The 13,588-nt window shown below is 40.7% G+C and overlaps 1 protein-coding gene across 1 annotated transcript; it reads right to left on the bottom strand.

The window, feature by feature from the left end:
* Window positions 1-2,491: 2,491 nt before the first annotated feature.
* On the bottom strand, window positions 2,492-12,350 carry FAM136A (family with sequence similarity 136 member A). The gene is made up of 3 exons (XM_003757953.4): window positions 12,147-12,350; window positions 9,320-9,460; window positions 2,492-4,010 (listed from the first exon to the last, which is right to left on the bottom strand). Exons 1-3 carry the CDS (start codon window positions 12,231-12,233, stop codon window positions 3,822-3,824), a joined length of 417 nt encoding a protein of 138 aa, XP_003758001.1. The 5' UTR covers window positions 12,234-12,350; the 3' UTR covers window positions 2,492-3,821.
* Between the last annotated feature and the right edge of the window lie 1,238 nt (window positions 12,351-13,588).

Below are 13,588 nucleotides of genomic sequence, written 5' to 3'. Positions count from 1 at the left end.
CAGCCCCGGCGAACCAATCATAAGCCGAGCAGCCCCCCCCCTCGCGCCGAGGCAGCCAACCGAAGCCTGGTACGCATGCGCCCTGACGCTGCAGTGGGCGGGGTCGGGAACTAGCCCGGTAATTGAACAGTTTGTAGAATTTCAGCGGGGAACCCATAGCTTGGAGTCTGTTATCTTTGGGGAAGGGAGCCGGTAATCCAGATAAAGGGGAGGAATTTCTCTTAAGCAGAGGCAAATAAACCCTGAGTGGGAAAGACTCAAACATTCCATTCCCAGTGTTATTTCATCCCCATTTCGTGCTTCCCTAAATACATGAGTGTCTTACTGAAACGAGAGAGAAACACTGAATAGCACCATAAAGGAGCTAGGACTGCGGGGGCGCTTAGAGAAGAAGTGCCCTTGCTCGAGTGCTGACTGCACTTAGAAAATTGCCAGTTATGAGGATGAGCCTCTCTGAATTGAAGATCCTCTATGACAAACATGCAGACTCCAAGGCTGTGCTCGTACGAGAGGCGGGCCCACATCAACGAGAAGGGGGCGGGAGAATCACGTTTATATCAATAAGTCAGGAAGGGTGTGGGAATTGTAATGATGATCGACCCGGGAATACCCCAAAGATCTAATCTATCAAAAAGTTTAACTTCCTCCACCAGGAATAAATCAATCTGAATCACAGAATCAGAAAACCCGACAACTGGGAGGTTTTCTTAGTAACCATCTAGTCCAATCCGTCCATAAATGAAATTCCCATTATAGCCGAGAAGTGATCATCTTCATTAGATAACCTCTGCTTCTGAGGAGGAACTTTTACTTGGACAGCTCTATTTTTTCGGAATTTTCCCCTTACATCAAGCCTAAATTTGTTTCTTTGCCACCGCCCTCTGTAATCAATGAACCACTCTTTCTTCTGTGTAACAAAACTACAAAATGTTCTGTGAAGACATCACTTATAAAGTATCAATGACAAATCAGTTTGCAAATCTTAAAATACTATATAATTTCTAGCTAATAGCATTAATCCTATTTTAATACATCTCTAGATCATAACTTTTTTTGTTGTTGTTGTTAAATCACACTGCTGGTTTACATTTGCCTCGTATCACCTGGCAGGATAAAATACCTGATACAAAGACTAAACTGCCAAGAACTCAAACTCTATTGGAGAGTGCACAACTCCATTGGGTTGGCCACATTGTTCCAATGCTAAATGTATGCTTGTGGAAAACACTTGTGGAGAACTCACACAAGTGCTCACATGGTGGTCAGAAAAAGCCATACAAGTACACTTTCAAGAACTTTGGAATTAATTGTATGACCCAGGAGACATTGGCACAAGACTGCCCTGGATTGACTGTGTGTGCTCATCAGAGAAGATACTGTGCACAAAATTAGAGAATTCCCTTCCTCCCCGAAAACATTCATAGGGGGATTATGTGTTTGATCTCTGTTAGTCTGATCAGTCACAATCAGACACACTAACTTAACTCTAACATAGTGATGTAACTTTTGGTCTTCCTTGAGCATGGACAACAACCAAATCAAACCCCAAACAATCCACTAAAACCCACAGATGTTTTCCTAACAGCTGCTATCTAAATGACTTTTTTTTACTTCTGTAAGACGTTATGTACTCAAGTGTAGGTAGGTACAACTCCACAAGCCTGAAAATTAATTCTCTCCTATAATTTATGGTCTCCAATCAGAAGGCATCCACCACCTTGCATGGCAGTTTATTTCACTTTTGAATAGTTCTCTAATTATTTGAAAATTTTTCCTGACATCAAATTTTAATTTCCTCTGCAATTTCCACCTTTGTACAGATGAGGAAATGAAGGCCCAGGGAAGTTGCTTGAGCGCTGACACTTACAAAGTAGTCCATATGGTGATGAGTCTCTCTGAATAGTTAGGATTATTTTAGGACAAATATGAAACCTCTTGGACTTCACCTGCATGGACAGAATTATACAACCACAAGGGAAAACTATCTTTTCTCTGGGGTCAAGGAGAACAAATCTAATTCTTCTTCCATATTACAGCTTTCAGATACTTAAAGATGGCTATCATTTCCCCTAAACATTCTCTGCTCCAAGATAAATATCCTTGATTCCTAGAGGTTAAAGTGTTGGATTTGGAATCAAGAAGATTCAGGTTTGAATTTTGACTCTGACACTGTAGTTGTGTAAGCCTGGGAAAATAAATATCACTCCTTCAGTTTCCTCCTTTTGTAATAGTACCTACCATACCAGGTTTTGGTTTAAATGGGGAGAGAGGGGGGGTAGAAGAGGGAGTGGAAGGGAAGGTCAACCTTTGCAACCTTAAAGTATAAACAATGTCTCAATGGCCAGAATTTGGTTTAGGTGTAAATGGGCTAGTTCCTGCATATATGCTGTTTCAGATACCTGCATAAATATATTCCTCAAAAATTACGAGAAAACAGAATCAAATGGAAAAAAAAAAAGATTCAGATGTAAAGAGAAAAACAGTCCACTAATGGGGGAAGTAAAAAAGTCAAACTTTTTTTTTTTAATCAAAACACCAGGAAAATACGACATAGCCTTGAAACATTGAACAGTAAGGCTATGTTAATTGCATTCAATAAGAAGTTGGTATAAAGAGAACAAGATCTTTTCCAACACAATGTCTGGTACTAACATGTTGCTCAAAGTTTTAACTGGATAATTGGTGCTAGCTGCCTGTACTCTGGGGTAGAAAAAAGCTCTCCCTTGCAACCTGCCTTTGCCCCAGAGGTTTAAGTTGTCTCCCTACTTCTTCCGGTCTTAAGAGTGTGCTCTCAACACAGGTTGTTTCCATTGAAGAGGGCAAATCAGAAGGACCAGGGTCAGGTAACATTTTTTTTTTTCTGCTTTGGGGAAAATTAACTTTCCCCCAAATTTCAGCCATCCATCATCCCATTAAACAAGAGGCTTAATTAAGTTGCTCTGCAAGCAAAGAGAGACGTCTTTGGCCTTAATTCAAAATATTTCATTAGTCTCAAAAAACACTTTAATTGAAGTGTTGCCTCTGTAGTACCTTCCTTAAGGGCAAGAAAAGGTAACCTGAACAGTGGTCCTAGAGAAGCCAATATCAAGGAACCAGCGCTTCACCTGCCTGGTGAGAGATTCCCTTTTTCTGCTTTCGCTTGGTGTCCCAGCAGAAAGTCAGCATGAGCACTATCTTCCTTAAAGGAGAGAACAGGGATGCTGCTCAGTGCTCTAATCCAAGTAACCCTTTCTCCCAGACTCCCCTCTGCATGCTAGGTTCCTGTTCTGAAGAGAAAAGCACAACTATGCTTCTCTTTTCCAACCAGTAGTGAACTCATGGCTGCAGCTTTATGGGCTATGGGAAATGGCTCAATCAGGTAGATGTGAAGTTGGCACTAAACAAAAGTGGATGCTGCCTCAGGGATTCATACCAGTTGAAGATAGACTGGGGAGGAGAACAGCTAATATCTTTAAACCCAAAGGGTTATTCCAGCTTAAAGGAATGGAATACCTCTAAACCAGTGGAAAGCTGTTAAAGGTGCCAACAGATAGAATAGGGATCATCGTCACTGAAGGGATGGATCTGGATACTGTCAGCCCTCCATGCTACTTCCAATCCAGATCTGAGCACCAGTTTTTTTCCATTTTTTCATTTATGGACTAAAACATATAATGGAACCAACAGAGTCCAGAGGCAGATGCTTAATTCCCATAAAGGTATTCTTAAAACTTGCTCTCAGCCTCTATTTCTTCATCCTTAAATTTTCACTGAAAGGCAAAAATTTCCATATAATTTTATAAGCAGACCCATTCTCCCACCCCAGATGGCTGACAATGACTCTATTTTGCAATAGATGCCAGGGAATCCTTCATCTTCTTAGTCATGGTGGGGATGAGGTGCATGTGGTCATCAACACATTTGGTCACACAGGATTCTAGCTGTCTCTTCACCTGTTGCTCCTTGCTCCCAGCATCCATCAAGTCTTTGGCTTTGTCATTGCAGTGCATGGTGCATCGAGCCAGGCGGTCCTGTAATCGGAAACCACAAGGTAGGGATATAATTAATATCATGGTAATATGATGTCAGCTAACAACCTGAATAGTATTAGCAAAGCAAATGGGAACCAGGGGATGGAATAAACAATTAGCTCAGAATACTTTTCCTGGAAACATTGAGAGGTTAACTTAGTCCAAGAGTCTTTAGTCAACAACTACATCTCTGACAGATAAGGGAAGAGTAATAGCCTTGGAGTTAAGAGAATCTTGGTCTAGACCTGCATTAGTGACCTTGGGCAAGGTACTGGAGCTTCCCAAGTCACTTATCTCTAAATTGTGGGGATTGGGCCTAACAGTACCTTTTAGGCATCATACTAGGATTCCATGGCTAGTACTCTTAAATCTTTCGTACTAGAGAACTATGATAACACCTTTGTAGATTTGTCATCATAGGTTTTAGTTTTTTAACCTACAGAGCACTTACTTCCTAAAGCCCTTGTTGTTCTGTATCAAACTCCCTTTTTAGGGCTACCAAAATTATTTTTTTTTTAGCTTTTTGTTTTCAAAATACTTGAGTTTTTAATATTCATCCTTGCAAAACTTTGTGTTCCAAATTTTTCTCCCTCCCTTCCCCCTCACATCCTTCCCTAGTTGGCAAGTAATCCAATATACATTAAACACGTGCAATTCTTCTATACATATTTCCACAATTATCATGCTGCACAAAAAAAAAATGAGATCAAAAACGAAAAAAATGAGAAACAAAAACAAAAACCAAGCAAACAGTAACAAAAAAGGTGAAAAGATGTTGAGATCCATAGTCCCCACAGTTTTCTCTTTGATTGCAGAAAGCTACAATCATAAGACCATTGGAACTGGCCTGAATCACCTCATTAGGGCCACGTCCACCAGAATTGATCATTGTATAATCTTGCTGTTGCCATGTACAATGATTCTTGGTTCTGCTCATTTCACTTAGCATCAGTTCATTTAAGTTTTTCTAGGTTTCCCTGCTGATTGTTTCTTATACAACAATAATATTCCATAACATTCAGATACCATAACTTATTCAGCCATTCTCCAATTGATGGGCATCCATTCAGTTTCCATTTTCTTGCCACTACAAAAAAAGATGATACAAACATTTTTGCACATATGGGCCCTTGCCCTTTTTATGATCCCTTTGGGATACAGACCCAGTAGACACTGCTGGATCAAAGGGTATGCACAATTTGATTGGGCTATCAATTTTTAAAGGGTTTCTTTCAGTGAATAGTCAAAGGCAATTGAGTGTCCTGCAATGTCAAAGGAAGCTTTTTCTTAGTCTCACATAGCTTTCAAGATTTCCCAGACTACAACTGTAAAGGACCTTAGAAGACATCTATTCTAACTCTAACTCACTAAGAATTTCTTTTATAGCATCTGGTACAGAAGAGAATTAATAGAGTATTTGCCTGAATGTACTCTGAATGAGCTCTCCTATCTGAGCTTCAGTCCACAACTTATTCCAAGGCACTAGAGGGAAATAGAAAACAAAAAAGGGGAAAAACCCATAACCTCTGAGTTAATAATCACAAAACCAGAATGTTTACTTGCCAGGAGGAAGGAAATATGATCTGTCACAGCAGAGCTGAAATAGGGCCTATGGTGATAAAATGGAAATTAGACTAATTTCTGGCTAACATCATAAAGGGGAATCAACAGTATTACTCAATTCATTCTATTCCAACAGATCATTCAACTTAAAAGGCTGGCTACATAGATTATGTATTTCCTTTTGTTACTTGCTGTGATGTTACCATGGCCACAAATAAGTGACAAACAAGACATCAAGGAAGAACTTTTTTTTTTTTTTATGACAGTTATTATATAGAGCAAAGTCCTAAATTTGGAGTAAGAAGACAGGTGCAAGTTCCTTCATCCCTTTGGGCTTCAGTTTCCATCTTAAAAGTGAGGGGTTGGAAAAGATAATTTCATTCCCCCCCCCCCCCCAAGACTCTGCTTTTTTTAAATTAAAATTTATAAATTATTTATCTTTAACTTTCAGATTTGAACTCAGGAAGATGATTCTTCTTAATTCCAGGCCCAGTACTCTAAAGGATAACTTTTAAGGTTCCATTCAACTGTAATTCTGGCCATCATTGTATAGTACATAAAATGAGCGAAGGTAGTCCCTGTGTTCAACTTTATTATCCAGGTAGAAGACAAGGCTCACACATGCAAAAAAGAAAAAAAAATAAGAATATAAATACTCAAATGCTAAGTGATAGTTTTATAGCCTGTTCCAGAAATGGAAGAGATTACTAGGAATTATATTGTACCAGACACTGCATTTTGGGTCTTTTATTCACATGTTGCTGAAGGAATTCCTATATAGGGGAAAATTTAGACTAGATTGAGCTCAAATGTTCTAATTCTAACTCTACACTGAGAAGAGTAGATGGGAACAGTTAAGACTTGGTTATAACACAAATAGGATTTGGACAAATAAACAGAAAGCAGCGCTCAGCTTCAGGGACTCCCCAAGCCCTTTGGAGCAGCTAGATGGCACAATGGATAGAGTACTGGCCCTGAAGTCAGGAGGACCGGAGTTCAAATCTGGCCTCAGACACTTAATGCTTCCTACCTGTGTGACTCTAGGAAAGTCACTTAACTTCAATTGCCTCAACAAACAAAACAAAACAATACCTCTTTAAAAACCTATATCCCTGATAAAAGTATTTCTTTTGTCCTGGTTTGAGACAGTATAAAAAATGAAGCTTGGAATTTATAAAGCTCAGGGTTGCAAAGTAGGAAGAAGTTAGAGTGTTAGAATCAGAGAGATCTAAGTTAGAATGCTATCTCAGACTAGCTATGTGACCCTGGGAAAGTAATTTTTCAAATCTATAAAAATGGAAATAACAGCACTTATCTCACAGAGCTATTATGAAGGTCAATTGAGATAACTTGTAAAGTGCTTTGCCAACTTAAAAGTGAAATCAAAATGTTAGCTTTCATTAGACCTTCTCACTTCAAATCCAATGCTCTCCACATGGCATCTCTCTGTTGCTGGAAGAAACCACAGAAATCAAATCTGACTCCATCATTTTATATGTATATTTCAAAATGGCTTTATATTCCATGGGGACTGAGGAAGAAGTTTCAAAGTTTACAGAGGGCTTGTCAACTAATCTCAGTCTTATATGCAATTATACATAGGACTAAGCAGCCCAACTTCTTTTGTTTTTACATACACTCATTCTTCTGTACTACAATAAGACATTCCCAACCACTGAACATGCCTTGTTTCCAGAATATGTGTGTGTGTGTGTGTGTGTGTGTGTATGTGCGTGCGCATGCATAAGATAGTACTTTTAAGGCTGGCAAAGTGCTTTATATACATTAATGATTTTGATCCTGACAACATCCTGGGAAGCAACAATAGAGTAATAATGATAAACTTTTTTGGGTATGGAGGCAATTGGGGTCACGTGCCATGTCCATAGTTACAGAGCTAGTAAGTGTGGGAGGTCGAATTTGAATTTAGGTCCTCCTGACTTCAGGGTCTGTGTTCTGTGCACTACGGCGCCATCTAGCTGCTTCCATGATAAGTTGTTTTTTTTTTTAAAGTTTCTTATGGACTTTTATCTGAGATTTGAAAAAAGAAAGGCGGAGATAAGGAAAAAAGATTCTGTTTTAGTAGCCTTAGTATTCCTAATGATTTAGAATACAAATCTTGGTAAAAGCTCTGTTCCTTTGACCCCAATTGCCAATTAGTTATTCATATTATTTGGTCTGCCTGATTTGGTGAAATGAAGCTTTGACCAAAAGAGACTCCTGTGCTAGTGCTTTCATTCTGACTCCAAACCAAACACTACCATAGCAATCGCATTGCAAATAATGTTACATATATTTTTACATACACGGTTCTTTTCCCTCTGAATAAGGTAATCTCTGAGTCAAAGGATATGAACAATCTGGCAAGCACTCTTGTTTAATTTCAAAATGTTCTCCAGAAAGATTAAACCAATTTATAATTTCAGCAAGACTGAATTAATGTGCCTTTCTTCCCATAGTTTTTCCAACAATAAAATTTCTAATCTTTGCTTACTTGGCAAGGTCATACCCCAAGGTTGTTTTAATTTACATTTCTAGGATTGTTATCGATTCTGAACATTTTACTCAGGTTCTTATTTTGAAAAAATTGTTCATATCTTTTGACCACCTGTTTGGAATACATTTTTACTGGCAGCCCCTATACTTACTTATCTCCGCCTTTCTTTTTTCAAATCTCAGATAAAAGTCCATAAGAAACTTTTTCTAGTTCTCTTTAATCTTAGTGCCTTCTCTATGAGATTACCTCCAATTTATCTTGTGTTTTTAAAATTTTTTACATGGTCGTCTATATGTTGTTCTCCCTGTCACCCTTGCATAAGATTTTTGTCTTTCTTTTTATCTCCATCATTTAGCAGTATCTAACACATAATGAGTACTCAATATAATGCTTACTGGCTTGATTAACTGGTTTAATTTCTTTCATCTATATATTTCTTTCATTATATATATATAATTAAAAATGAGATTCATAGTTTTCCCTCAATCTTTTCTTTTAATTCTTAATTGATTTTTCTTGGGAAAAATATATTTATATAAAAGAGATTATATTTTACAAACTTGTACATTGTATGTCTGGTTCCCATATTCCAGATATTGTTCTCTATTTTTTAATGTATTACATGACCTTTATGTATTTATCCGTTTGGAATTTATGGTGTATACAGCATTAATAATGCTATTCCAATTCAAACCTGTTTTGTTTTTGAGCAGATAGTCTTCTATTTTTCCAGCAGTTCTCACAGAATAAAGAATTTCTTTTCCAATAATGTATATTCTTGACCCAATTCCCCATCATAGAGAAAACTGAAAATGTGTACTATAGAAAGTGTAGTTGAGAAAGGGCAGAGTGAAAAGAGTCTGGAGTCAGAATACCTGAATTAAAACCCCTCACTTTGCTATTTCCTATTTGTGTAACCTTAGGCATGTCACTTATTATGGCTTATTCTTAGTTAAATAAGACTCATTCCAACTCTAAATACTATGAACTAAGTAGGTATGCTGCTTATGATCATCTTTTAAAAAATGGTCATCAGGTTTTTAGCTAGGTACCTGATTATAATTGTTCCTATGAGAAAATCACTTTCAGTTTATGTCACATTTTCTACTTTTTCCAGGAAGATAAGGCACTATAAATCTGGAAACTGCCAGTACTAACATAAATGTTAAGAGAATCAACAAATCTAGAGATGGAAGTTGGGAATTCTGTACTTCAAGCTTTTAATCTCTGATGAGGAAATGATGCCAACCTGGAATTTTTCCAGTTCACTGGTCACAAGAGCCTGAGCCTGGGCCAAGGGAGCGTGGCAGCGCTCAATGCACTGATGAACCTGCTGCATGGAAGCCTGGGTATCCTCACAGCAACTGGCACTGCACCGGAACATGGTACCCTAGGAAAGACACAGAAGGGGGAGAGGTCAAGCAGGAACACATTGTTCAGCCCTGGGTAAAAGATATGGAAGAAGTATAAATCTAAAACCAGAAAATACATTATTGCACGATAGAAAACATGCAAAACTGAAGTTAAGAGGAATCTTGCGTTTAAATGCTGTCAATGACACTTATTAATGTCGTGATTATAGACAAAGCGCTTAATCTCTTTATGCATCAATTTCCTCATTTGTCAAATGAAAATAATATACCGTTACAGTACCTACCCATAGAGGGCTAAGGTAAGGAACAAATCAGAATAAGTACAATGAAGTACTTGGGAAACATTAAGTTTTTTGCAATGCAAGTATTAGTGAAAAGTATACTTTTGTATCAATTTCATTCAAATACTGTTCTCTAAAAAGACTATCCTTCCCATTCATAAAACAGGGAGACTACAGAATCTCAAAGTCAGGACTAAAATCATAGACTAACCTAGTTCAACCCATTCAATCTCACTTAAAGATCTCTTGTAACAGAGAATTTTCTAACCCTGCTACCTCCAAGGCAGACCAGCCCAAACCACTTTGGGCTAAGTCTAATTATTGGGAAGTTTTTTCCCCTTCTATTAAATCCAAGCATGGCTTTCTATAACTGTTACCCATTGCCCCTGCTCTGTGCCTTTGGGCCCAAACAAAATAACAAAATAATTTTTCTTCCATGAAAAGCCTCCAAGGAAAATAACTAACATTTACATAGTATTTTAAATTCTACAGTTTATGGCTAATTTGAGCTAGGTGTCAAAATAAAGAGAGTGCTGAACCTGGATCCAGACAATCTGAATTCAAATACAGGCTCAGATACTGACTATCCCTGTGACAGTGGCCAAATCATTTAAACCTCAATTCCATAATCTGTAAAATGGGATAACAACACCCATCTCCTAAATTTGTTGTCAGGATCAAATGAGATCATATTTAAGCCCCTTTATAAATGTGAGCTATCCTTACAAGGAGGAAGATAGTAAACATTTACATGGCACTTACTATATGTCGGGGATTGTGCTAAACAGTACCTGTAAAGAGCATGATATCTTGGTCTCTTAAGTATTAAAAGTTTACCATGAAGTACTATTTAGTGTAGATAAGCTATACTCTTTGGTCTCATAAAGTTGATCATACTTTTTGAATGGTTGTTGAGTAGAGAAGGAATTACAGAAAAGACAGGTGGTCAGAGGATTGATGTAGGATCTAGCCCAAGAGTCAAAAAAGCATCATTAAACTGAAACAGGTGCCACCCAACCAACAAATATCCCTTATTTGTGTATCAATTTCCTCATTTGTCAAATGAAAATTAAAATACTGTTACAGTCCCTAAGCCTAGAAGGTTAAGGTAAGGAACAAATCAGGCAATAAACACAATGAAGTACGAGGGAGACATTAAAAGTCTCCCTACAGTCTGCGTCCAGCAGGACAGACAATACCAGAACTGTATGACATGGTTTTCAGGCACATAGCAAAGACACTATAAAGGAAGGGATTTCTGCATGGAGATTAGGAGCTATTGCAAAAGGTTTCTGTATTCCTCTATGGCACTATAAATCCTATTTGTGCAAAGGACTTACTTCAATGTCATACACAAGGCTTTTTAAGGGAAAGCGCTTAATGCTTCCATTCTGGTGTCCGTAAGTGAGCAGGGGCTCTGCATTATAGGTTCTTTTATCACATTCTGCGCAGCCCTAGACCATTATTCCTTAGGTAAAGAAACACTAGCCGAATGAAGCATTTCCCGAGTAAAAATACCCCTAACCCGGACGCTCACACTTTCAAATCCAGTAACGTTTATTGAACATCTACCGGATGCAAAAGGGAGGGAAGTCCCCGGGGGGCACACCCCCACGCCCCCTTTCCCGGGGGGCTCATTCCCGGTTTTAACGCGGTTTCTCCCACGCCGGGCGCACAGCGCGGGGCCGCCCGTCCTTCGCCCCTCCGGACCCGAGGGAGGAGGAGTCCGGCGGCAGCGGGAGCCTGACGGGCTGAGCAGGGCTCCCGCCTCAGGCCCGCGAGCGGGGACTGGGCCCGGGGATCAGCTTTCGTGGCTCCCTCCGGACAGGACCCAGTCCTGGATTTCACCTCGCCCACCCGCGGCTCATACAGCCCTTAGTCCCCGGGGCTGAGGAGGGCGGGGTTCCCTCCGACCTCCTCTGCCCGCCTCCCCCCCCACACTCCAGCTCCCGATCCCGTCCGTTTTATGGAAGAAGGAGGTAACAGACCCTCGGGAGGGGAGGGGAGGGAAGGGACCAGTGCAGGTCAGTGCACCGGCCAGGCTCCTGTGCCCTTCTGTGACCTTGGCGGCCTCCTTCCTCTCCGCCTCAGTCTCCCCGTGCGTAAAACTAAGGGGGGCGGGGGAGGGTTCGCTCGGTCTCCCGTAAGCCTCGGCTTCCCCGTGTGTAAAGCGAGGCGAGATTTAAGCTTGTGTTAACCAGGGGCGGGATGCTCTGCGCGTTTCCCGGGCCGGGGGGCGGACTTGGTGCTGCTGGCCTCAGTTTCTCCGGGTATAAGACGAGGGGAAGGGCTGGGCCGGGCGCTGCGCGCCTCCGTTTTCTCCGGGGCGGAGCGAGGGGGCGGTGGCTCCCCAAGGGCCCTTCCGTGACTCAGTAGTTTTGTCTTGAGGGAGGGCTCCCTCCTGCCCTCCCGCCGCCGCTACCTGCATCTTGCGGATATTCTCCCGCTCCAGCCCTTTCACCATGGTGTCCACCGCCTCCTGCACCCGCAGCTGCTGCGACTCCGCCATGGCGTACACCCCCAGCCCCGGCCCCTCGCCCTGCCCGGCTCGGCCTGAGAGTTCTAGCTCGGCGTCCACATGGAGCCCCAGGAGCGGCCCCGCCCCCTGGCTCGCCCACTTCCGGCGTGCGGCGGCCGCGGCGCTTCCTGACCAATCAGCGAGTCCCGGCCGAGCGACCCTTCCTTGCGTCTTAGCTACGCGGGGCGGTTCTGCCCCTCGCTGGCGGAGCGGAGGAACTGCGGCATCTGCTCCCCTGGCTAGTTCCTCTGACGGCGCAGGCTCCCTCTCCTGGCCTTCTTAAGGGAGCTCACCCAGCGCAACTCTTCTTTCCCGGTGGGGAAACTGAGGACCACAGATGTGCAGCGAGTGGTCCAGGCCCTAATGCTTCACCTCCAGACTCCCTCCTTATAGTTAGCGAGCATCATTCATGTAGGGCTTTTATTAAAGCTCATCTGTGGCTTTGAGATTCCTGGAGCCTTACGGGAGGCAAGTGTTCATAGCATCAGTAGAAGGAGGGTCACTTAGTTCTTACATCAGCATCTTTTCTTTTCTTTGATTTTTTTTTAAATTTAAAGCTTTTTATTTCGAAATATATGCATAATTTTATTTTCTTTCTTATTTTTTCCTTTTGAATCTGATTTTTCTTGTGCAGCGTGATAATTGTGGAAATGCTTATGGAAAAAGTGCGCATGTTTAACGTATATTGCATTACTTGCCTTCTAGGGGAAGGGAGAAGGGAAGGGAAGGAAAAAAATTAGGGCGCAAGATTTTGCAAGGGTGAATGTTGAAAATTATCTTTTATCAAGCTTTTTATTTTCAAAACATGTCTGGATAATTTTCAACATTCACCCTTGTAAAATCTTGTGTTTCAAATTTTTTCCAGACATGTTTTGAAAATAAAAAGCTTAATAAAAAAAAGATATGCATAGATAATTTTCAACATTTCACCCTCGCAAAATCTTGCGTCCCAAATTTTTTCCCCCTCCCTTTTCCTCACCCTCTCCCCTAGACGGCTAGTAATCCAATATAGATCAAATAGGAGCAATTGTTCCATCCATATTTCTACAATTGTTATGCTGCACAAAAGAAATCAGATTGAAAAGGGAAAAAAAATGAGAACGAGAAGAAAACGCAAGCAAACAACAAAAAGCAAAAATATTATCCTGTGATCCAGATTCAATCTCCATAGTCCTCTCCCTGGGTACAGATGACTCTCTCCATCACAAGACCATCAAAACTGGCTTGAATCACCTCAGTAGAACAGAATCTTTAAAAAAAAAAAAAAAAAAGGTTTTTAATTAACTTATTTTGCTTAAAAATAAGACATCATTATACTGTGTTCTGATATTTTTCTCTCTCCTCCC

This window comes from Sarcophilus harrisii, chromosome 2, assembly GCF_902635505.1.
Source record: "Sarcophilus harrisii chromosome 2, mSarHar1.11, whole genome shotgun sequence".
In the NCBI taxonomy this organism is placed as follows: Eukaryota; Metazoa; Chordata; class Mammalia; order Dasyuromorphia; family Dasyuridae; genus Sarcophilus; species Sarcophilus harrisii.
Note: the sequence above shows the minus strand (reverse complement) of the source record. Positions and strands in the feature narration are given on the sequence as shown.